Genomic DNA, 26,941 nt, shown 5'->3' with positions numbered 1-26,941 from the left:
CTAGGTGGGGAGGTTGAGGAGGGTACAAAGTTTGGGCCTTTATTTAAAGGTGCTACCATTTTGAAGAATGAATAAAATCTGCTGACTGTTGGTTGAGGGGACATGGCATGAAGAAGAGAGGGAGGAAAGATATTCTAGGCAGAGAGAGCACAGCATAAGAAAAGGATGAGCAAGCAGAAACCACACAGATTGTTGAGGCAACATCCAAAAGATGAGAGCAGCGAGAGTAAAGTGCCTGGTAGGGCATGGCAGGTCGGGGCTAGGTTGTGATGCTTCCTGTAAGCTGTGGCAAGAGGGCTGGACTTTCACTCTGCAAGCACTGGCAGCACATTTTAAAAGAATCTTTTAAAACTAATTGAAAATATCTGGATTGAAGACTTAAGAGTATATATATGTATATGTATGTATATATCTATAGTTATATATATATATATATATATATAAAACATATGTTTTAATACTTGTGGTAACTCAACACTTTTTCTCCCCTTTAATATAAAATTAAAATTGTTACAACTAAGTTAAAATACATGTTTATTAAGATGGCTAAATTTAACAAATGTATCCATTCACACAAAAAAATTGTTTTCTTCTGAGTAAACAAACATAAAAAATAACTTGATACAATCCTCAGAAAAGTATCCATTTGCAACAAAACAATCTATTTTGATATCTTGAAACATCCTTATGACACAGCATAATCATGTACATAGAAGATCTTTTTACTCTCTCCTTCAGCAGTTACACAAGAGATTACCATATTTCTTAAAGGAAACTGCTGCAATTTAAAACACAATTTTCAGTAAGATTTGGAATAATTTTGCCTAGCTTTCTAATTATCAAACATGCCAGGATTGGTACTTTTTCCTATATTCAAACAAATAAAAATGTCTGTTAACATTTCTGTAAGTTTCATTTTTGTTAATTGAACCTTAAGGTACTTTGTTTATTTAAGCACATTGATTAGCAGGCCTCTCTCCTTAGAGAAAGGGAACTTTTTTCTAAAAATAAATGTTAAATATTTCTGGTCACAGTCCAGATTTAGAAATAAAATGCTGAAATAATATAATTGAGCCAGGATTGCTCTTTCTCTCCCACTCCTCTGAGGTGCTCCATGGGAAAAAATTAAGTACAGAGGGAGGTACATTAAAATAAGGAGTCTCCTTGTGGCTAACAGCAACAGAGCATCCTAGGGCCCTAATTTATTATCAGAGTGACTTCGGCTCTGCAGAAATTCTGCATCACTAACGTAAAACTAAGTTTATATCAATGGGATTTTTAAAAGAGTACACTGTAAGAAGGATTACATGCAAACATTTTAATAAATGTTAGTCATATCAAGGCTATCAAATATTAGTCTTATAATGATTGACACCAGCTCCTGGGTATGTCTTTCTCTAATTAAACTGATTTCACAACACTGTTTACTTCTATCAGAATGCCTAGAGGAGGAACCTAAGGAAAAAAGCTCAAAAATGTCTTCATGAACCAGTTCTTTTAATGTGTAGAAGTTTTAATCACATGACCTTGACTTCCTTACCAATCTTTGGTACTTTAAAAAATATATACCCATCATATAATACTTTTCAATCCAGAAGATTGACCCACACTTAATTAAAAAATAAAAATTACAAACAATGCCAATTATACAAGCACATCATAGAAAGTTAACACACCCTATCATATTTTCAAATGAAATCTTATCTTTTAAAAATTCAAAAGTAACATCTTTTCTAGCGTTAAGAATATGCATGATCCAGAATAAACCATTTTCATAAAACCATTAACAATGAAGCAGTTACACATATACACGTAAACATTTAAACATAGTAATGTTTTTATAGTTTAAGACTAATAGAACACTGAAGACAGCTACTAGAATATAAGGGGTCATCAGTTAAAGTTTAATTCTTGTTCAATAATTCACTCTTTAAAAGAACAATGAGTTTTGATAAATTCTGCCCACAGGGACAGGTATTTTTCCTGCCAAAGCACTTCTCTTCTTGTTCATGGTGCAGCATTCCATCTCTATCTAATACAGTTGTTCCTCATTCACGGTAACACAGGTGATTATATTCCAATGGCATTTAACATAAATTGCACCAAACTGCCTATAATTTCATTTTGGACTGAATTAATTAACCTCTCAGTAGGAGGCTGAGGTGCTGAACATAAGCCTAAAGAAATATTTGACTGCTTAACCTACCTTACATGAATTGTCTCTAAATCAAGACAGCTTCCATTTTTAATAAATAGTACCAGGTAAAATACATTTAGTTGGATCCTAAAGGGTAAAGATTAAGGCGTGTATAATAAATGGATTTAGTTTTCCACATACATGCACATCCATTTGAAAGAAGTCAGGGGGCACTGCAGACAGTTTAGGAGGTTTAACAAAACTCACCAAAAGTTGGCAAGCCTGATATTTCGAGAGACTGTTTACCTTAGGATGTATGCGTTTATAATAACAAAATACCTTCTTTGTCCTTCCAAGATGTTTAAATAAAACGCTTACCACTTTGTAGCAATTAAAAATGATACTGTCTTAATGTTGTTGTAAGTAATTTACATCCCAGAGCTTGAAATGTAAATGTAATTTTCTAGGGCATTATCTTCAGATCATCAGAATTTTATCATAATATAAAATATCTATTTTTCTATTATGTTTCTCCAATTATATTATTATTAAGATCTGACAGCTAACTCTTTGTTTCAAGTTTATAGTCTTCATATATCAAGAAACAAATTAAAAGGAGAAAGAAGGAATGTGAAAAGCCAGCTCATAAAAAGCTGAAATGTCTTTTATTATATGGTATATTGTCCTCTGTCATAAACTTCCGGTTTAGGAAATGAGAAAACAAATACTTGTGACAAACTCCTTGACAAAGTATTTAATTCAGTATTTTTAGATTTTTTTGGACATGATTCCAAATATACAAAATCCTAAAGAATCCAGCAAAAAACTATTAGAAATAATTAATGAATACAGTAAAGTTGCAGGGTACAAAATTAACATTCAAAAATCAGTTGCATTTCTATACACTAACAACAAACTAGCAGAAAGAGAAATCAAGAATATAATCCCATTTACAATGGCAACAAAAAAAATAAAATACTTAGGAATAAATTTAACCAAGAAGGTGAAAGACCTATACACTAAAAACTATAAGACATTATTGAAAGAAATTGAAGAAGACATAAAGAAATGGAAAGATATTTAATGCTCATGGATTGAAAGAATAAACATAGTTAAAATGTCCATATTACCTAAAGCAATCTATAGGTTCAATGCAATCTCAATCAGAATCTCAACAACATTTTTCACAGAAATAGAACAAAGAATCCTAAAATTTATATGGAGCAACAAAAGACCCCAAATAGACAAAGCAATCCTGAGAAAAAAGAAGAAAGCTGGAGTTGTCACACTCTCTGATTTCAAAATATACTACAAAGCTATAGTAATCAAAACAGCATGGTACTGGCAGAAAAACAGACAATCAGATCAAAAGAACAGAACTGAGAGGCCAGAAATAAAACCACACATCTTTGGACAGCTAATTTTTGACAAAGGAGCCAAGAGCATACAATGGAGAAAGTCTCTTCAATAAATGGTGTTGGGAAAACTGGACAGCCACATGCAAAAAAATGAAAGTAGACTATTACCTTACACCATACACAAAAATTAACTCAAAATGGATTAAAGACTTGAATGTAAGACCTGAAACCATGACACTTCTAGAGGAAAACATAGGCAGTATGCTTTTTGACATTGGTCTTAGCAGTATCTTTTTGAATATCATGGCTCCTCAGGCAAGGGAAACCAAAGAAAGATTTTTTTTTTAACTGTGGAAGGAAGGAAGGAACGAAGAGAGGAAGGAAGGAAGAGAAGGAGGGGAGCCTCAACTTTGTATTATACCTTTGGGGGGAAGTGAACTAACATTTAATGAGCACAATGTCAAAGGAAATGCAGCTCAAGACTTCAGTCTGATTTCAAAGGCTGTGTAACATACAGTAAGATGGGACCCAGAAATAGCCTGAATAATTCGGTGGGTGGGGGTGAGGGTGGTCATTGGTCAGGCTTCACCTAAATGGCTCTAGGAAGAAGGGCTTCAGCCTTGTTTCAAATCATCCCACTGAGGGCACAACTGCTAGGTAATTTCTCTATGAATAAATTCTCTTTCCTGTACAACTTAAATCCTTATGATATAATAAGCATGAGGAAAAATGACAAGAATATAATTTGGAAGTCTTAACACTGGTTTGTCATAACGAAGGCTTCAACCAAAAAAAAAAAAAAACGAATGCTTATATGACAGTTTCAGAAACAATTTGCCTGCAGCATCTTCTAGCTCAATAATTTAGTGGCAATGACAGTCACAAATGCTGTCAAGAACAGCAGCAAGGTTTAAAAAATAAACAAAAATTCAAACAATAGTATGCATTAGATTTTTAAAATGTCATTTACTGAATTGGTAATCACAACAGAAATTTATGAGAGCCTTCTAGTTAGAAAAAACAAATTAATCCTACCTTTTTAGGTTTTCATAGACATGACTGTCTCTAAATTCTATCAGGCAAGCATATAGGGTTTCCTTCTCATCAAATACTGTCTCTCCCGGCGTCGCCAGTCACAAGAGACCTTTTATATCATGACTCTCTTGAGCCCCAATTCTTACTAGGAGTCCTGGGCAAATACAAAAGTAACCTGGCAGTTACATCATTCTGTATAAATGAAAAAAGACTCTGGTATCTAAAAATAAGGAAAGGCTCCGTTAAATTAACGTTCTTTTTTGTCAAGTGTTCATTTTACTTTGTAATAATGTAGTTCTGATCCAAATTGAGTTCTTATGAGCTTTAAAAAGATCTCCAGAGATTACATGCAGGGTAGTAATTTAATTCTTATATTTTTATTTCTTGCAATGACATTTAGGGTTCATTGTGATTTGAAATTTTTAGTGCTGTTGCTGACACCTTATGGAAACTGTTTTATTTGGAAATTCCGATTTGATTTTTAAAACTGTTCAGCTCTTCTTTACAGGAAGTATTATTATTAAAAAATGGGTTTTTTGTTCCTTTAAGGTATTCATCCTCTTGCTATTTATTCCTCACTTGATTTCATAATCCTGTTTGAGTCACTGTGATCAGTTGCTATGGAAATTACCTCCTATGGAAATGATTCCGAAGTCATTATTGTAAAAATAAGACTTTTAATGAATAATATCAATAGCAGACATCAATCCTTATTAGAAAAAGGAAATGTAATTAAAATTTTTAAATGGATTAATTCTGCAAATTATCATCTTGGCCAACTTTTCTGATATTTTTGAATTGGCCATCTGCTTTTTAAATAAGTATTAAATGAATTTTAAGGTGTTAATCGGCTACTCATTTCCCCAAATTCCAACGTCATAATGGAAATTAGCACCATGCATAGAAAAGTGGAAGAACATTTCATCTACCTTTTCTCTAAACTAATAAATGTTATACTTCACTTATGAGAGTTAATGTCAACAGGATTTCAGGGCTCATCAAGGAAACAACTTTGAATAGCACACTACAAACTCCCTTTAAAGATGAAGAATTTCATATTCCAAAATTTATCCAGGAATTTGAAAGGTCAGTGAGTTAACTAGTGAGCTAAACAATAGATGAGAGCCAGTGAACCACTAGATGAGAATTCCAGAATGCTAAGGAGAAATTTTCTTGGGTGGATTCTATAATTTGTGGTTTGAATAAAACTTTTGAAACATTCCATTAGTATTAAAATTCTCACAATGAGAATATGGCTCATATTTAACACATTTAAAATTACTAGACAGTCTCTTCCCAAAGAAATTTTAATGCTTTCTTCTGCTTAGTTCTTTTTCACTGCCTGGTACTAATTTAGGAATAAATTAACCCAACAATTAGGATATTGTCTAGAAACTGCCTCTTGCATTCTGCAGTGGAAATCACTTATATTATGAAAATCAGAAGTAAAAGAGAAATCCATTTCTTCATTACAAAACATTTTTTATACCTAACAGCTTATTACTAATGTAAATCACTACCATATTTACCTACATAATTACATATTACTACATCTATAGTGATTCTGAATTAAGCTTCACAGTTATAGATTTTGTTAAATGTTTTGTACATATACATTAAGGGTCTTCTATACTTGTGCCTGCAACCAAGTTCTAGGGTCCAAAAGATCTTTGATAGATTTCTGCCTTGGAGCTGGCACTGGCTTGACTTCAAGATTGGTTTTAGAATCTGTGTGTTCACCATCAGTTAAACTATTTTTCCCGGCAGGAAGAAGTTTTCGAGGAGCAGCTATTGGTTTCTGTAAGTGATGCAACAGGCTTGATAATTTGGTATCCAAAGGTGAGGTCTGAGATACACTTGTTTTTTCCCACTTATCTTTAACCAATTGATCTGTCTTGCTCTCTGTTTTTAAGCTGAATGGAGCTTTATCAGAAGGAGGAAGGGGAGCTCGCCTCTTTTTCCCTTTCCCATCATGTAACTGCTTGATTGCAGGAGATAATACCTTTTTCTGAATGACCACTTGATGACTACCATCAAAGAATGTGGCCCAATGAGGTGGTGAGGATTCTTCATGCTGACCAATAAGGAACTGTCCATTTGTCTCTTCAATTTTTTTTTGTATTATATCAGTTAAACTTTCAAGTTTTATAGGTGAATCAATGCCTGTAATAATTTTAAGAAAAAAATATGTGGGAAAAAATTCAAAAGCAGTGTACACTTGAGTAAGTTATTATTTTCCAAACCAATATGCTATCTATAACAGTCATCAAAAACAGACTAGGATATGCAAGTGGATTTTTTTTTTTTTACAAGCGTTTACTTGTAAAGATAACCATACCAACAGAACCAAAAAATAAGATCATGCGCTGTGCACTGCAGACACACACATATAGATGCATAAATATATTCCTAAATAAATGAGTAAAATCTAGCTTTCAAAGGAGTGGAGTTACATCAGAATGCCTTTCAATTCTATAGATTAAGTATTTATTAAATAACTTTTCTTGGATTTAAAATCTATTCTGACTTCTAGGTAAGAATGGATACCCTTTTTATAAAAGCCTGATATGTAGACTGGGACTAATATAACTAGATTAGCATTCTTTCCTGTAGACCAGCAAAGTCTCTGTTAACAGGGAAAAAATCCAAAACCAAAAACCCAGGGAAATAGAGTGAAGCCCTGATATCACTTTGGTGATAAGGACACTGGATGAAATGTTCCTTGGGAAAAATAAGACAACAGAGATAAATGTTTATTAAATGAATCACTGGTATTTTCAAATGTGTAAACCCAAATGTATCATTTTTATAATTTTATTTATTTATTTTTCCCCCCCAAAGCCCCAGTAGATAGTTGTATGTCATGGCTGCACATCCTTCTAGTTGCTGTATGTGGGACGCGGCCTCAGCGTGGCCGGACAAGCAGCGCGTTGGTGCACGCCCGGGATCCGAACCCGGGCCGCCAGCAGCGGAGCGCGCGCACCTAACCACTAAGCCACGGGGCCGGCCCCAAATGTATCATTTTTAATCTAACATTTTAAAGTATATGTAAGTGCAGGGACATTGTGGCAAAATGGACTAGAATTTAGCATTGACTTATGCCTATTCACAACACTGTTCACTGAGGCAATTCTACAAAGATAAAAAAATTCCCTTCAAAATGTAGAAAAATGGAATATTAATGAGTCTAGAAATTTTAAATTTTCCAAAGTATGAAATTTAACCAATTTTTTTGGCCTGAAATGAAAGCTTTGATTTATTAATATTCATTTATCAACATTACTTGAAAACAAATTTAATATAAAACACAGAAAAAAATTACTAAAAATGACTAAAGTTTAGAATCTGCAAGTTTATATTTTCAGAATTTTTATCAGCTACTCAGCTAATATTATTTTCAGTGCACTCTTATTCATTTTTAAGCCTTAACAGTTTTGTTTGATCTTAAGCATTCAAACTATGAAAAATGTGTATTCATTAATTTTGTATTAATTCATCTATTAAACATGAGTTCCTTAGCCTATAATCATAGTCTTTTTTCATTCATTTGACTGTGCCCTGAAAATTTTAGCATTTTAATGTCAATAGAATAAGCTGCTTGAGTATGGACAATGTTGTTTTTGTTATCCTGCAGCTTAGAAAAGACAAACCCCACTTACTCATATCATGGTAGACTGAGGTCGCCTCTTTTGTCAAGAACAAAGGTGGTTTCCGTGGTGACATAATCTCAATTTTCATAAGTTCTTCACAACAATGCTTCCATTGGCCTAAAAAAGACAGAAAAACGCAGGCTAGTTTAAAACATAAATGTGAAGACGTACATTTCATTTTCAATAGATATCAGCACATTTTTGCTTTGAAAAGTAACAGTGAATTTATAAAGCATCGCCTAAAGGAAGCCACAAAAACACAGCACTACCTATAATTTCTAAGTCCAAGTCTAGGCATAAAAGTAATCTTTTAAAAATAAAGTTCTATGCACAGATATTAAGCTAAGATCTTCTCGGCTATTAAATACTGTACTATTTCACTAAATGGTCAATAACTAAAATTTCTATTCATGGTAAAAGTTTGTACAAGTTTTCTTCTTTTAAATATTAAATAAAAACATTCAGTATTTAAGACAGTTGAAAGGTAAAAATCAACTGAAATATAGTTCCCTAGAAGGAAGTAGAAAAAAACGCAGAGTGGTGGTTCTCAAAAACGGTTTTTAACTTTGAAAATTCTAATTAAGAAATAAGAATTGCTTATATAACAATTATCTCTTCAAGATGATTATCATGCTTTTCAAAAATCATATAACTAGAAAACGTATTTTCATTTAAGTAAAAGGTATAAAAAAACTTATTAATAAAGACATATCACTCAAAATTCTAAAAGGATCTAATTTATTTTAGGAAAAACATTTTAAATAAAGCCAGTAGGCATTCAGAATTAAAAAAAATATTCTTGAATAAGTTGTTTCAATTATTAAGTTAAAATTTCAAAGTGTGGACAACATTAATTTTTCTTTTAATTATATTTTACTATTTTCATCTTAAAATAAAATTCTCAGATTTTATGTCTCCTGAGTGGATATAAAAAAAATGTAACCTGTCCATATTTATTGTGCACCTGCAAGCTGGATAATAACTGTGCTGGCAACTGTGTGTCTATATAGTCATATGATAAAAGTGAGTTACTGAGCTTTACCATTCTTATATTCTACCTTACATGAGTAGAAAAGTAAAAGTAATACACGTAAGTGCCTTTTTAGACTGATTTATGATGTATATTTCTCTTCCTTTTATTATAGTCTCAATCTCCATATTCCATATCTAACAATTATTTTCCATGGCTTAAAAATTAAAGACATTTCATGTTTAGTCAAATTATCTATTCATTTTTGTTGTTTTAAATCTAATATACTGTCATGGTAATATGGTAATATATGCACAAATTTTAAATCCATCACCTTACATAGTTAAGAAACATAAAAACCCTTTTAGTATGTTTTATTTCAAAGCTAAATATAGAATATGGTAAAAATTTCAAAATAACCCACACAGCAACTCATAAAGGGAATAAAATCTTGAGTTTGAAGCTTCAAAGGTTGCTCTGCAGAATTTAAATCTAGTAGGATCTGAGATCTGATAACTTATTCCTCCCCTCTACTTCCTTTTTTAGATAAATATATAAAAGACAGCTTTTCCTTCTTGGGGACAGGAAAAAAAGGACTTATCTAATGGAAAAATAATGAAATACTTTAAAATGGCAAAGATTTCTCTGTCAAATCTTAGACAAATTAAAAAGTGCAGTATTTTTCTATATTGATAGATGAAAGCTTTTCATTGCTAAACTGGTAGCAGAATACTAATCATGTTGAAAAACGGAATATAAAGCCACATTATCCCATGTGTTACTGAAGTCAGAGGTACAAATGCGGTATGTTCACTGGTCAAGACTTTACAATTAAAACACTTATTTTACCAGCAAATAAATCAGTGTTCATAGTTATACATACCAGTATGCTAAAATAAAAATAAAGGCCCAGTATGAAATATTAAATGGATATGTTTTGTTCACATAAAATCTGTATATTGAAGATGTTTCCCACAATAATATTTATTGTTATAGTGTTGTCAAAATGATCTGTTCTGCTAAGCTGCTTATGTAACTCAATATTTATACTATTAAATATCTGAAAAAAATTTCTTGGACCCACCATTCCTGGCTCTACCCTTTTTGATCGTCCAGAACAAGTGGCATTCCTCTTTCACAGATTTGTTAGCTCTCAAATATTAAAAATTAGCTATTACATTCCCCTTGCCTCCTAACCTCCACTCCTCAGGCTGTTCCTCTACAGGCTAAACAGATCTAGTTTCATTAATGTTTTCTCATGATTTCTAATTATCTCACTCTCCTGATTTTCTACTCTTAAGAGGAGTCAAATAATTGAAATTTGCTTTAAATATTAAATTGCTTTTACTTTATTCTGCCCTGGAAATCTGTCTTCTACTTTGTTCTACACACCATACTTCAACTAAGATCACAAGAGGCTATACTTATCACTAGGAAAGCAAAAATTTTTAAACTATAAGTCAGTCTTTAGGATAGTATAAACACTTCCATCTTTGCTTCATATCTTCATACACAATGAATTCTAAAGTGCAGATGTAATTGAATTTTTATTTTAAAAATTAGATTGGCAGATTTTATCCCAAGAGCATTAAATACTAAAGAAGTAGCCAGACCTGAGAACCCCGTTGTCATTACTTTCTTATTACTTGACGGTACAAAAATATGAGATTCTTATCCTTCCAACTCCCCATTTTAGCATGATAAATTATTTTACATAATCTGGAGAATGAAAACATGAGATCATCTAATAGTAGTACATATACAGACTATAATATTCCGGCATTTTTACCTCCTCTTACAAACTCTCCCTCCTTTTTTATGTACATAAAAATTATAAAATATCAGAATCATTTCTAAAAATAATATAGTCTCTTGTAAGACAGACTCTCTAAATCAGAGCATTTAGGAAAGCAGTTAAAATTTTAGCTGTGATCAGCAAACAAAAGGAAGTTGTTGTCTTTTAAGTTACACACCTAAGATCAGCTGAAATTTTAAAATAAAGAAATGTAGTGCATGCTGATAAGCAGGGAACAAATACTGAAACATCCACTGAGTGCCTAGGGACAGTATTTAAGGAAAACAATCCTGAAGAACCCAAGAAGGCCATGGAGGGAGTCCTCTGGCTCCCTGTTGTCAACTAGAAACCTCTTCCAGCCTCAATTTTCTCATCTTTAAAACAGAGGGACATAATTTCCACCTCACTGGGTTGTTAGGAGAAATAAATTAAGCCACATGGTACGTGGAAGGTAATCAATAAATTTAGTTCCTATTTTTTCCCCCTCCCCAACCATCACTGTAATACTTGACCAGGCCCTGGATCAGAGCCGGCTTATAAAAACTAATCTGAGAACTGCATGTATTAACTCTTTTATAAAGTTGCCAAAAACAGCTCATGAAAAGTCCTAAAATGTCTCTAGGACTATTTCTAGGAGTTGCAGAAATAACTTTGTATTGTTTGGAAATGGCTCTACTTGGTAATTCTATAGAAAAGCATTTTAAAGACATAAAATACTGGTTGAATCTAACAGTAGGCTTATTTTGATTAGAAACAGCCATTATCAATAGTCTACATTTTCAATATACAGTTTCAATATTTTCCTGTTGATAAAATTCCTCCTTAAATCGAAAATATTAGAACCTCACATATTTTACATACTAGAACTCTATAACATTACTATCAGATTGTTTTTATAATCCATGCCATTGGACTGTATTATTGAAACTGAAAAACCATATTCATGGTTTAAAAAAAATTTCTTTGGATGATGTCCAAGATGATATTATAATGAATCTGGAGTTAGCAGAAGGTTACATAAAAATGAGTCTCCTGAACATTTTACCATTATCACTATCCTAGAGAAGTTTTTTATTCCTCAAATAGCTTCTTATCCCTTTGATCAAACACTCTGCCATAAGTGGTTAAAAACGAATATTTTGAGAAAATGTGGTCTAGTTGTTTTAGAGACAAGAGGAACTTAAAAGTAAGAGGTAGGGAGAGTAGGAATCCAAAGGTATACTATACTATAGTCAGTCAGGCACTGGGGAAAGGTTGAGAGAAAAAAGCATCGATGCATTGATGATATACTACCCTTTTATTCAAGAGTAAAAAATTCTTGATATAAAGCATAAGATTATAATTTTAATATTCAGATTGCTGTGTGTATCCTTTCATGCTACATGAATATACTACTAGAAAATCTAAACACGGACTTACTAAGATCAAAGAAATGCTGCCAGAAGGCTTCCATCCACTTCTGAAGATCTTCTCTATTGTCAGCTGTAAAAATATGAGTTACAGCCTGTCCAACAACAGGGTTGATGACAGAGAAATTATGGATCCTTTTCTTGGCATCTTTATCCATTACCCGAATTCTGGTTTCCTAAAAATTAAAACAAAACTGGTGTTTTACACGAGAATATTTCTGTAACGATCAAATAAATGTTTTATTGCTTAGCTACCATATTTATACCACATGAAATTATAACTTTATTGGTGATTATTTGAAATTTAAAATATGTAATTTTGAGAATTTTTAATATTTGAATTCAAATCCAGGTTTTTAAAAAAATGCTTTATATTAAAAATAATGTTTCATAGTATGCTATATACAGCACTTAACGTTAAATTACATTAGATAAAAAACATAACCTGTTTTGATCTCTTGGTTTAAGTAAGCATTTGCTGTCTTTTACATACATCTTAAAATTTGCAATAAAACAAGTACAGTGTTGTCATAACTGTAATGTGAATTGTGTTAACTATATTTCCAAAAGTAATAAAACAGAAGAATCAGTAAAGTATGTTTCTTATTCTAATATTCATGCATAATATACAGTGTTATCAGTTAAAGCAGTAAAACCATAACTTAGTGTTTACTGCAGCAAAACAATTAGGTTCTCCTCATTAACATTTATTTCATATGTGACATTCACTTACAAAGCTTATAGCTAAAGATCCATAAAGTAATATAACCCTCATAATGGTAAAAATTATTTTTAAAATGCTGAAGGCAACACTCTACCACAAAGGCAATAGTTTCATTTATGTTGATAGTCAAAACCTCTTTTCTGAGTGGTACCAGGTATGGTATTGTGGTGATGTTGATTGTGTACACATGTAGAAGAGAAAAGTCTATTTCCAAGTCACACACAGGCACTGCCATGCCACGTGACAAGCTAGCAACTACATGTAGTTTCCAAGGAATCTTGGGGAAAAAAGCCTGGAATAGGACTATCTATTATGCAAAGATAGGGATTTGGCTGCCTGGATAATGACTGATGTTACATTATTCTAGAGCAGTGCTATCCATTAGACTTATAATGTGAGCCACATATGTAATTTAAGATTTTCTAGTAAATACATTATATGAAACTGGTGAAAATAATTATGTAATAATTAATTACATTATTTTCAAATAATATATTTTATGTTACCCAACATATCCAAAATATTATTTTAACATGTAATTGATAAAAAATTGAGATATTTTACATTCTTTTTTCATACTAAGTCTCCAAAATCCAGTATGTATTTTATACTCATAGTACATCTCAATTCGGACCAGCCACATTTTAACTGCCTAACAGCCACTGGTGGCTAGTGGCTACCACATTGCATGCAGCAGTTCTAGAGGAAAATGGTTAAGCTTACTGTAATGTATGCAGAAGAATATTTCGCTGGCCGTTACAAAAGCTGATTAAGAGTAGGAAGAAACTCTATACTTCATTGAGTATAGAGTGAAGAGAGACTGTATGTATAGTCATACACCAAAACCAACATACACATATAACGATGCTTACATGGAAATTATAGAAGTAGCAAAGAGTCATGAAGAAAAGCTATCCATTCCCTGAAAAATGGGTAAATATGAGCAGGTAAACACCATATATACCACATAAGAAGTTCTTTGCTGAAGGAAGACATTCAAAATTCACATGAGAAAAAAATGTATGCTATATAAAGTAGCAACATAACTTTGAAACTCTGGAGTATCACAAAATATAAGGATTGGTAACCATCTTAAAGACAGTCTATCCTGTCATTTTAAAAATGTAGGAACATATCTTCAGAGAATTATAATGGACTTATGGCCAACGTTGTAATTTTACCATAATAGAGTCTTTTTATACTCCCATGTCTTGGTAATAAACTTTGTGAATTAACTCTTTTAAGTAATTATTTATACAATATAAAAAAATGCTGCCCTAAATGGCATCCTTGGAGCCCAAGAATGCATGTAATCAACCTCTTTAAATATAAAGCTTGTTATCACTAGCAGAGAATGACTTCAGCTCCGGGAAGAATCTTCGATATGCTTCTCTATCAGACTAACTGAAGGCTGACTCAGTGTGGGGTTGGGAGAGGGAACCCTCTATTTCGGTCAGTATTTTAAAAAATCCAAACAATAAAATATGAAGCATTCTTGTTGCTGAAATTGTACTTCCCTCCACCCAAATCCATTTTAATACAAATATCTGAGTACCTATTGTATATAGGATTAAAATGGATTCAACTTTCAAATAAGGAAAGTGTGATTTTTATAGATAAATATGTACATTTTAAATAATACCAAGATATCATTTCAAATGAAAATAGCCCTGTAGAAAATCTGATGAACTGGATCATTTATATCCTTCTAAGAGAATATAATGCAATAATATATAAATACTATACACTTCACTAATTCTGGTAACCATAAATACTGCTGAATTTTTAAAACACGAGAGGTTTTTAAAAGATGTAAATGAAAAGCAGAACAGATTATTTGAATAAACTTCTATATTTTATCACCCAAAATAATTTAACTCATGGGAAATTTCTTCAACCAAAAAACTGCATGTCCAAGAAAAAGTGATTAAACAAATAAAGTTTCTGATAATGTCAAAAAAGTTCATGCAAGCCATTTTTCACTGCAGGCAAAGTGTCAATAATAGTGCTCAGGACTTCACTTCTCAAACAAGGAATGGATTAGAAAACACAAGGTGAATTTTAGGACTGTTATCATTATGGGCTCACGAGGGAGGTATCTCTTCTTAAAAGGGTATAAAAGCAAGCAACTTGGGTATTTTAGCTCTCATTATTTCTACCACCTAAAATATTGCCTGGCACCCACTAAGTGATTGAAAAATATTTGATGATTAAATGAATGAGATAAGAAAAGAACAATTCAGGTAATGATAAAAAGTTTTACATTGATAGACTCAGATTTTAGAGATAATCTCTAATCCAACTCTTTAATTTATAGATAAGGAAATTTACATTCCGAGACAAGTGTTCTAACCAAGGCCAGAGTTTCCTGTTTTGTTTTTGCTAATCTCAAACCTTTTAGTTGATTTGGGAGGCTTAACAGCCAACTTTCATCGATTTGTGGATAGATTTGAGAGTATATGCTGTGAAATTTTAATCCTTGCCCAGCTCTACTTCTGTCAATCAGCACATATTGAACTGCAACCTTCCACTGCATGAGATGTCGGGTACTGAAAGAACGTCAAGTGAAATCAATAAAAATATAATCTTAGAAGTCAATTTTGTAACAAAATATAAATAACTCTGAAGTCAAAGGAAAGTTTCTTTTAGTTTGTTCATTATTTTGAATTAAAACTGTACTTCAACCTCTCCATTTCCGTGGTAATAGAAAATTACTAGATCAGGACTAGCTCCATGAATTGTTTCTTACCTTACTTTTGACTATATGACCTTAAAAAAGTCTACTATGTACCCAGATTATGGTTTCTAAATAGTCTTTCCTACTAAAAGGAATCAGAGCTCTTTAGAGAAATGTCTGATTCCCAGCCTGGGTCAGGAAATGTATACGATGACCCTGGAACATCTTATCCTACCAGCAATCAAAGATCACTAGGGTGGATCGAAAGGACTCAAGAGCCAACTTGAAGAGGCTTCCAGTAGCCAAAGATGGGATAATCTGACCATCAATAAGAATGACAATGGAATGATGCATGAACTGTCTTTAAATTTATAAATTCATAATGATATTTAAAAACTAACTCATCAGTCACCTTTAAAGGATGCTAGGAAACCACCTCATTGTTTTAGTAACTAGTATATAAATGCAAAAAAATCAAGCTTTTATCCCATCTTTCCTATAAGGATTGTACCACAACCAAATAGCTGATGAAGTAGAGGTATCCCAGCTAATAAATGAATAAAGAATGTTAAAATATCACCAGTTTGCAATCTCTAATGAAAGAAAGGATCTAGACAATGCTCATCAGTGGATGTTAATATGAGTGGAAGACCCAGACCTACTATATGCCTCCTGATAAAAGTACAGAATATTTCCTGAAACACATTCTTTTTTGTGTGTGTGTGAGGAACATCAGCCCTGAGCTAACATCTGATGCCAATCCTCCTCTTTTTTCTGAGGAAGATTGGCCCTGAGCTAACATCCATGCCCATCTTCCTCTGCTTCATATGGGACGCCACCACAGCATGGCTTGACAAGCAGTGCGTCGGTATGCGCCCGGGATCTGAACCAGCGAACCCTGAGCCACCGCAGTGGAGTGTGCGCACTTAACCACTTGCGCCACCGGGCCGACCCCTCCTGAGACATATTCTTACTAACCAACAAACCAGCAAAACTAAATCTGATCCAAAAATATAAGAAGAAAGACAACTCAAAGATGCAATCACCAAAATCCAGACTATGGGAAACTCTGTAGAATAAATGACCTCATTTCGTCAACAAATAAATTGTGTGACTACATGTGAGAGGGGGAGGGGGTGGGGGAGAGGGAGAAAAGGAGAAGGGGAGGGAGAGGGGGAGGGAGAGAGAGAGAGAGAGAAAATGAAAGCCAACAGATTAAGAGACTTAAGAGACCTAACCAATCAACTGCAATGTATGGCCCTTATTTGGATCCTGATTCAAAAATTGTTAAAAAAAAAATTACAAGACTGGGAAATTTGAATGTTCTCTGGATTTCTGATGATGTACTGACTGTACACATGGCTATAAATTTTCTTAACTATGACAATTGTAATATTTACAAGTAAAATGACATGGTCTCTAGAATTTGCTTTAAAATATTCTATGGTGGGGGTAATGTGTGAGTGTATAGATGGGTTCATTTATACTAATCTCTTTATAGATTATCTTCCAATATTCCAAAAAACAATTAAAAAAAATACAAGTACAAAAAACTGTCTGCTTTCTTATCTATAATGCAGAGATATTATTATTTTAGTCACATCTTTCTCACAAACATGATGTAAGGATAAATGAGTTCTTTGAAAGGTGTTTGGTCTAAAGCCTTGTTAATTAGGGATGAAGACAAAATGTTGCTGGCTAAAAGCAAGGTTAGACCTTATATATACTCTAATGACAAAGAAATTATATCTTCACAATATATGGCAAGGAAGGTTTGAAATATGTAAAGCATAACCATAAACTAAACCAAGCATTAGGTATGATCAGTATTAGTGTGATATAATTATTTTCAATTTATGTCAATGAAATCAGATGTAAACTCCTAAAGGAAAGGGCTGTTTAAAAAATTATTTTTGCTGTATTTTAGTAAAGGACAATCTGAAAAGTTGATAAGGTTCAGACATTACAAGGACTAACATAATCAGAAGAAAATCCCATGTGCTTCATAATGATTTTGCTTGCTAGGGTCCATGATAAACATAATGGTTAAAAGCAATTTCAAGACAATTTAACAAAGGTCTATACATCAAGTAGTTATTGACTTGTTTAGTACAGATTTTATTATTCATTAAAAGGAAGTGATGCATAGTATTTAAATCAAGAAAAGACTATTGATCTCAAAGACCCACACTTCTTTTCCATTCCACTCCCTACCTCATTGGCAATGGATAAAACTTTGGCTAATAAAATGCTTTCCACATGTATAGGAGAGTCAGTGGCTCCAGTTAAGTACCTCTTATTGAGAATGTCCTGCTCAACAACATTCATAGGGAAGTTTTTGAAGTTGAAGCAAACACTTTGAAGTAAATCATCCTTTCAAATTTGGATTGAAAAGGGGAGGGAACAGCTTTTAGGCTTTTCTTTCCCTAATGTGACTATTTCCACAGATGGCTCCCTACGAAAATTAATGAACTGACTTAGCCTTACAGGAAATGCCATTTAGAAGGACAGGAATTATAGTTAGAGAACAGATCCTGTGATCAAAATAACAGAACTATTATTTATATACCTTAGCAACTGCAAAATTTATGTTTTCACATAATTTTTAAAGTAGCACTAAGCAAAATTATTTTCTAAATCATAAGACAGACAACCAAAAGAAAGGAACTCTGATTTGTATTTAATATTTAACTTTATTAAGCATAAAAAGATCTTAGAGACCCAGCATTGGAAATAGACTAAAAACTGAAACAAAAACACTATTCTTAAAAGTTTTATTTGGTGCTTACCTGCTCTACAATATCAAAAAATACCAAGTTGGCATTTATCGAAGATCCTGTTTATGTGGGAATACACTAATAGCATGAGTCCCTTAGAAACTTTCAAAGTAAGCAAAACAATTAAAATATCTACCTTATATTTAAAAACCAAGTAATTTAAAACATTGAATAGATAAAAACCTATGAGTGTATCATAATGTTGGGGGAAGACAATAGGCACGGTCCTCATTTGCTACATCTGGAGGGGCTAATACCACTCCAATACAGATTGCCGATATCAGTACACCATCAATATGTAATACCAACTCCTTACTCTGCAAATTGGTAATTAAAACATTAAGCATTTATCTGCCTTTTCAGAAGGGACAGTAATTCATTCCCAGTTGATGAGAAAAAGTCTTTTACAAAGGAATGCCAGCTAATACATGTAGGAGGAAGGACAGTATGAGAAAAACATATGCAATCTCCAATGCAATAACCGCTTCAGGCAAGGGCAATCAGGTCACTAAAACTATTATACGAAAGATTGTTGGACAACAAAGACATTCACACAGTGCTAAAGTATCAACTCATTGACTACTTGCTAATGGTAGAGAGGAAAGCCTACCTCTATACTGGAGACAGCTACTGTTCATCACCTTAACCAAGTCATTAAACTTGGCATTGCCAATAGTGAGACAACCTAATATCATGTGCCTCTGAACAGGATGCTCTATAAACTATCTGTCATTATCCATGAAATATTCTTGTAAAAAATGCTTAAAATGAATCTAATCAAGGCTCTAGAACTAATCTACAGTTTAGAAGAAGTACAAAGGATGCACAATCCTTGAATATTCCTAGATTGAAAGCAAAAGCTTGACATTTTTGGGACAATGGAAAAATCTGAATATGAACCAGATACTAGATGATACAAGGGAATTATTGTTAATCTGCTTAGCTGTGATAATAGTATTGTGATTTTATATATATATATATATTTTAAAGGTTCCTATTTTTTTTGTGAGGAAGACTAGCCCTGAGCTAACATCTGTTGCCAATCTTCCTCTATTTTGTTATGTGGGACACCACCACAGCATGGCTTGATGAGCGGTGTGTAGGACTGCACCCAGGATCTGAATCAGCGAACCCTGGGCTGCCACCAACGCGGAAGGCACCATCTTGACCACTATGCCACAGAGCTGGCCCCAAAGGACCCTATTTTTAAGAGTTCATGTTGAAGTATTCAGAGATGAAGTCTTAATGTTGGAAAGTTATGTTCAAATGGGTCAGCAAAAAGTATAGATAAGGTAAAAGACTTTACAAGCTTTCAGCTATAAGATGAATAAGGTCTGAGGATCTCATGTAAAACATGGTGACTACAGTTTGATAACACTATTGTATAATTCAAATTTGTTGAGAGTAAAATTTAAATATTCTCACAAAAAAGATAAAAAACAAAAAAAACTATAATCCAATAATGATTGTAGTAATGATGACACAACTGTATATTATTTGTCAAAATTATCAAATTGTACACTTAAAATTGGCGAATTTTTATTTTATGTAAACCATACTACCATAAAGTTGATTAAAAATTAAAAAGTGTTTAAACTCCCCCCCTTCCCAAAAAAAAAGATAAAGCAAACATGACAAAATGTTAACTGTTGAATCTAGGTAGTATACAAGTGACCACTATAGTATTTTTTTCAACTTATCTGTAAATTTGAATAATTTTATAAGTTGAGGAAAAAAATAAGCAAAATTACTTTAATAGGAGATACAATTATATAACAGTTGTGTTTCCAGAAGTAACATAGATTTCTTCACTGAGATGGTGTTTGACATATTTAAATCAGAAGACCAGTGGCAATCACTGTTAAGAGTGAAGTTTTCAGGTGAATGGAAGGGTTCAAAGGAAATCTGAGGTAGAAGTAGGAACTGCAAAGAGAAAAGTTTCTACAGAGAAAGGACAGGAATCAGTGCTGGAGAAAATTAGACGGTAATATCATAAAGCTAGAGAATGGAAGATTTTGTCATCAGTGTAATTTTTGATAAGATCAGCAACTAAATTATATTAATCTTCCCAACCTTAATTCTTACCTCATGGTTTAATCTTAAAATTCTCTTTTGTACTTTAGGCAAAAGTCATGTACAATGTAAGAGATATTTATGCCAACAGTCCTCAGGGTCAAATATAGTCCATGTTGTCTCCAAATCTAAGGTTGAGTCTATACAAATTATTAGATTAATCATTTTCCTCTGAATTTGTAATGGTCAACTGTGGAACCACCACTGGGATATCTAAATATGCTGATTTCAGTCATCTTAATAAACGAGTTAATTGACTACAGAATCCTATCAGTCTCCAGGCCATCAGCCTTTATTACCATGAGGAAAAATGAGTCAATCGAAAAAAGGTCAATTCAGTCAGGCTATATAAACACTGTTAATCACTTTTGTGGAATTAGACCCTTGTCATCAGACAAGAAAATACAGATGCACTGGCTACAATGACAGAGGAGTTCCATTATAACTGTTCTCTTAAATTTAAATGGTAAAGATTCAATACATGCCTAGGCCATCACCTATAGGTAGATCATGGCTTCAGGCTCAGAATCTTATTTCAGAACTACTTTTTACTTTCAAAACTGATTCAGAGTGGGTATGGAGATAGGAAAAAGTCTAATTTTGCCTTCCAAATCTAGTCTAGCAGTATGTCTATAAGGAAATAGAAAAACAGTCCATGAATTTCTATCTAGTTTTTTCCTACCCATTAGGAAAAGAGTGAGCCATATAATTTCACTTACTAGCTGATCTCTGTTTCTTCACTTATAAAACACAAATAATATACCTGTAAAACAGGGCTGACTTACCTGCTTTGCCTACCTTAAAGGGCTGAGATAAAGTAAAATGAATACCTTGAAGACAGTTTTCAAATAAAACAAATGACCTTAAAAATATCATTTGTTTAGATTACATTTTAATTTGATTTATGATTACCCATATTTCATTGTACAACATGTAAGAAAAAAAATTGGTAGGATTCCATTTTCACTATATAGCTACCTAGTAGAAGTCTTGCCAAAATATTTAACCTGAATGTAGTGAAACAATTAGACAAATACAGATTTGGAGACTGGCCTGCACTTTTCAAAAATCTCAGTGTAATCAAAGACAAAAAAAAAAAAAGGCAGCGAGTAAAGGGCATAATTTAGACAAAAAGGAAACAAACAAAAGACGTGGTGACCAGATGGAATTTGTGTTCCTTGATGGGGTCTTGGATCAAGCAATAAACGAAAATTAGAAAGAACACTTTGGGGATAATTATGGCAATTTGCTCTGTATTTAGATAATATTATTTAATCAACAACCAATTTCTTGAGTGTGATAATGCTGTTAATAGATATAAAGGAAATGTCCTTGTTTTTAGGAGAAACATGCTGAAATATTCTAGGGAAGAAATGTTATGCTGTTTGTTACTTACTTTCAAATGGTTCAGAAAAAAAATTTAAACTACCTAGAGAGAGCAAATGTGGCAAAATGTTAATAGCTGAAGAACCGAGGTGAAGGGTGTATAGGTGTTCACTATTCTATTATTTCAACTTTTCTGTACATTTGAAATTTTCAAAAGACTAAGGTGGGGAAAAGTAAATGCTGCATCAACAAAACAAAATAAAAAGTTGGCAAGTAATGAAAAAATTACATCAGTATTCCAATGATAAAATTATTACTTTCATAAACCTAATTTTCTAAACCAAAATAAACTCACTATGTTGTAATATTGAGTTATATTATTTAAGAGCAATACTAATCTTTCTAATACACAAACCAGATAAATTAGGTGGACTTAATTATATAATAAAAGGTCTCACTGAAGGATTCCTTTAAGTAAAAAGCAGTGTAATTTCTAAAAGCAGGAAAGAAACAGACCAAATGCTATTACTGGAAAAGATAGAAATTAACTCAAGTCCTTATAGATTAGCAGACCAATATCCACACGTTTTTCAGGACATACAACTTTACATTTTTCTTCAAAAGAAAATTTAAAGACAAGGTAGAACACGTACGGTAAACAGATGTGATGGGTTATATTTTATCATATACTTCAGTTCAACTACTCTAAAGGCAAGCAAAGTAAAACAACTAAAAACAATTAAGGCTAGTCCATAGGCAGAAAACATGATATTCTGCTCTAGAAATGCCATTAAAGTATTTTAGAGGAGGAATGCTATAAAAAGGGGGAAAAAAACCCTCTAATAAACACTAGACTTGGATGATAGATGAAGATAAATTTAAGATCATGGGATAAAAGAAAATAAGTCTGCCTTATATTGAAAAGTTTTCCCACAGACTTTTGAGTCAAAAATTTGCAACTAAACTTTAATAATCTTCTTTGTATAAAACCAGTGTACATATGTGTGTGTGTGTGTGTGTGTACATACATTGGATAGATTCTCTAGGTGGTGTAGTACTACTTTTTAAATGCAGTGTAAGCATGCAAATATTCTAAATGCACTGTCAGGCTTTCCTGTTCTGACAGAAGGTTGGAGAACTGCCCATCAATCCTGTAATAAATCAGAAGGTGTACTCAGGAATGTCTTTTTATGGGTTTATTTGATTGTTAACTAGAAAGAGCATCACTGTAACATGAGCTAACAGTTTATGTTTATATAATCTCTTAATTAAATAAATTCATGAAAAATTTAAATATCCTGCTAATGTGGAGTTACATTTTCTGCTTTAAAACCTATTTACTGGTATAGATTTCCAATTACTAGTGTGTTTTCTTAGGAAATATACAATATTCCATTTACTGGATGAGCTCTATAATGGAAAGAAAAATAAGACTAAATTATCTTTATGAACTAACCTATTTTTAACAGTCTTTCCCTTTTCTTTATAAGATGGCAACAATGTGAATTATAGAAAAGAACAAACCTCATAAAATGTTTTATCTTTATTTTCAAAATAGCATTTTATTTACCTTATTAATGGACACTACCAAAGCTGGTTCCACTTTAGCTTCAATTTCTTCTGGAGTGTAAAAACAATAGAGTTTACCCCCTCTTAAAACACAATACAACCTTCTCCAACTAATCAGACCTTCTACCATTTGCTGAAAAAAAAAAAAATCATGAAACTATCAACTTTAAATCATTATTTATCATCTTAACTCTAAATCAACAAAATACTTAAATTATCAGTTAAATTAGTTTTTTGAAATTTTTAAATGTGATAGTTACCCAGTAATTTACTGTACAATCAGTTAATATCGCAAAATCAAAGAGTAAGTTAATATCAGAGAAGAAAGGTTTGGAATTCTCAAAAGCATTAAGCAAAATGGAGGTAACGATTACCACATAACTTTCACACACAGAAAATCATAAGTCAACCCAGTTTTAGAGAAGCTAGTCTATTAAAAATTAGTGCTTAGAATTCCATAGCAATTCATCTAATGACTCAGGAAAATTATAAAAATAACTCAATATTCAAAATATGATTTTCCCTTACTGTTCTCAGAACACTGGAAAATGTTGACTATTCTGTAAGAATGCAAATGTTCTTTCCTCTCAATGGAATCTTTTAGAAAAAGCTATTGATTCATTGAAGCCCATAATTAATTATTTACTGAATATAAATAACTATAGTTATAAATAAGTCAGGAGTTGGTGGCACAGAGGCAGCTTTGGCAGCCCAGAGGCCTAAACTGTGCCAAAAGCTGTCTGCCAGAAAGGCCTTTATGTGAAAAGTGTGGTGCAGTCCTCCTCAGTTTCCACAAGGAGCCCTCTGTTGCTGATTATCCTGTCACCACTGTTAATGAAGCAGAGGAACCTGGAGAGGTAGCTCCCTAACCATCAAAATTGCATTAGACCCCTCCGCTTCCCACCTTCTCACCCCAGCCCACCCCCACCACCACATTCTATGTCTAACATTGAGAAAATTGTCATTTAAAAGAAGACTTTAAAAAATACTTTTCAATATCAGAAGTCCAAACAATTGCCAGCATACTAATATCTAAATTGGAGCCATAATTGTTGTAGGATATTTAAAGTTCTCTAACCTGCTGATTAAGAAATCCTGCAAATGCATCCTCAGCCATACAGGATGGCTGGGCGACTAGCCGGCAGCACATGTTGCCATATAAGGGAAGCCAAAACGAAGACTCCTCTATTTAAATGAGAGAGAAAAAAATCAAGTTACAAATATATGTTTAAGGTCATTGTACATTTTGATTTTTTTCTTTTTATAATTTTTTTTTGCTTTATATAAGAACATAGTAAATGTTCATCTTTACTCAAATACTAGTACCATATTTAATGAAAAAATCAAATAAGAAAAAGTAGACAGGAAAGGACATTAAACTGACAGTTTATAGCATGCTATCACCTGAAATAGACATGGAACTTTTAGTCTCTTGATCTTGTTTGATCTTAAAGTTATTAATCAATGGAGGTAGCTCAGGGTATATAAGTAAACTCATTTAATACAAAAAACATTCTAATAAAGTGATTTTTGTATGTCAAATTCTACTTTTTGCTCTGATATTCATATAATAATTAGCAAAGTGATCCACTGAATAAAGCATTTCAGAGTACAACTTTAACACAATAATACACCTTTTGGCCCTTCCTCTTCCCTTACTGAACAATTCAGTTGTAAGCCATTAGATGGAGACCACCAAGATAAACATTTGTGCCAAGGGTTGAGGGAGGAGCTATGGTATGCCAGAGCAGGGTGCTGGAGCCAGGCAGGATGAGGAGGGTGAGTAGGAACGCTGCCTGGCACAAGATGTCAGAGCCTGAATGGGCTGAGGAGGACGAATCACATGGGGCACAGCCTAGAGCCCAAAGGGGATCTCTGCTCAGGGGATAGCCTGGCGTGGGGAGTCAGGGCCCAAGCAGAGTAAGGAGGGTGTCTATGTGGGGTGGCTGCCCAATGGGAGGTGTCAGAACCCAAGCAGAGTAAGGAGTGTGTACACATTTGTGGGGTGGTCCAGCCACGGGAGTGAGAGTCTGAGAGCAGCGAGGAAGCCATCCACACATTCGGTGACCTAGCAGTGTGTCAGAGCTCAGTAAGAAGGGTATCCAAGCAGAGGGGCAGCTGGGCACGGCTGTCAGAGCAGAGGCAGGCTGAGGAGGGTAACCACAAGGGGTGGCGGTGATGGGGAGGACAGCCAGGTATAGGGAGTTAAAGCCTGAGCAAGGTAAGAAGGGCAGCACTGTGTAGGTTGTATGAGCCTGAGCAAGGTAAGGAGGGTCCACACTGGGCAAGGGGCAGCCCAGAATGGGGAGTCAGAGCCCCAGCAAGGAGAAGAAAGCATCCATGTTGAGGAGATGAGAGAATGGTTGCTTTCAGGGAGACTGATCAAAGAAGAAAAAGCACTAAAGATAACAGAAGACAGGTTTCTCACTGCCAGAGAAAGGAGTTCAAAACATGTAAAACAAAATCTGTGGTATTGGATTAGAACTGGATGTACTGGTGTGAACTCATGGTTTTCAACATAGAGAGATTAAGAAATACATGACAAAATATACAGGCATGGATATAGTTCTGTCCACTGAGAGGGCCTTGGAAAAGCAACACACCATAAGAATGACACTCTAATAGCAATGAATATACCTAGAGCCCAGATCATGTCTTCTAAACATTATTTCCACTAAAAGAAGCAGCATTACTTAGAGAAATGGCTGATTCCAGGGCTTGGGTAGGGAAAGTACATGATGAGACTGAAATATCTTGTTATGCCATAAAGCAAGGAAGTACTCAATGAATGATGAGTACATTCAAAAACAACAGAGAAGCCATCTTGAATGTGCTCCCATTGGCCAAATTCGAGATAATTTGAACCTCAAAATAAACAACGATATTAACAGATTATGATGCACTGAATTAAATAGCAAAACATGAGTCCATATTGATATAAACAAATCAATGAATAAATTGAAAGTCTAATAAGAAATAATACACAACATAATTTCAAGTAAACTCATTTAATACAAAAAACATTCTAATAAAGTGAATTTTGTATGTCGAATTCTACTTTTTGCTCTGATTTATCTCTAATACACATACAAAATATATATTAATTACAAAGGAGGCAACAAAAGAGTAACTTTACAGTAGAGAAGCTTGGCAGACACCATCCTAATCAAGTGATCAAAGTGAACATGATCAGTAATGGGATGAATCAAAATTATATGCCACCTTATAGGATGCAATGAGAGCACAGCATCACTCCTGTGATATTTCTGCCAAAGACATATATCCTGAATCTTATCCCAAGAAAACATCAGACAAACCCAAATTGAGGCACCTTCTACAAAATAATTGCCTATGATGTTTAAAAATGTCAAGATTATGAAAGAAAAGGAAAGACTGAAGAACTGATCCAGATTGAAAGAAACTCAAGAAGCGTGACAATTA

General features: G+C 33.4%; 1 protein-coding gene across 2 annotated transcripts in view; it reads right to left on the bottom strand.

Moving 5' to 3' along the window:
* Positions 1–517: 517 nt before the first annotated feature.
* The window catches only part of RTKN2 (rhotekin 2), a 78,289-nt gene continuing 51,865 nt past the window's right edge, over positions 518–26,941 (bottom strand). For both annotated transcript variants that reach the window (XM_004427093.3, XM_014784927.2), the window contains 5 exons: positions 24,579–24,685; positions 23,502–23,633; positions 12,365–12,530; positions 8,190–8,297; positions 518–6,693 (listed from right to left, as the gene is read on the bottom strand). In XM_004427093.3, the coding sequence (XP_004427150.1) occupies positions 6,158–6,693; positions 8,190–8,297; positions 12,365–12,530; positions 23,502–23,633; positions 24,579–24,685 (1,049 nt within the window). In that variant the 3' untranslated portion in view covers positions 518–6,157. The remainder of the gene's footprint in view (positions 6,694–8,189; positions 8,298–12,364; positions 12,531–23,501; positions 23,634–24,578; positions 24,686–26,941) is intronic.

The sequence above is a fragment of the Ceratotherium simum genome, chromosome 6 (assembly GCF_057802395.1).
Source record: "Ceratotherium simum simum isolate JZ-2026a chromosome 6, ASM5780239v1, whole genome shotgun sequence".
In the NCBI taxonomy this organism is placed as follows: domain Eukaryota; kingdom Metazoa; phylum Chordata; class Mammalia; order Perissodactyla; family Rhinocerotidae; genus Ceratotherium; species Ceratotherium simum.
This window is presented reverse-complemented; position numbering and strand designations above follow the sequence as displayed.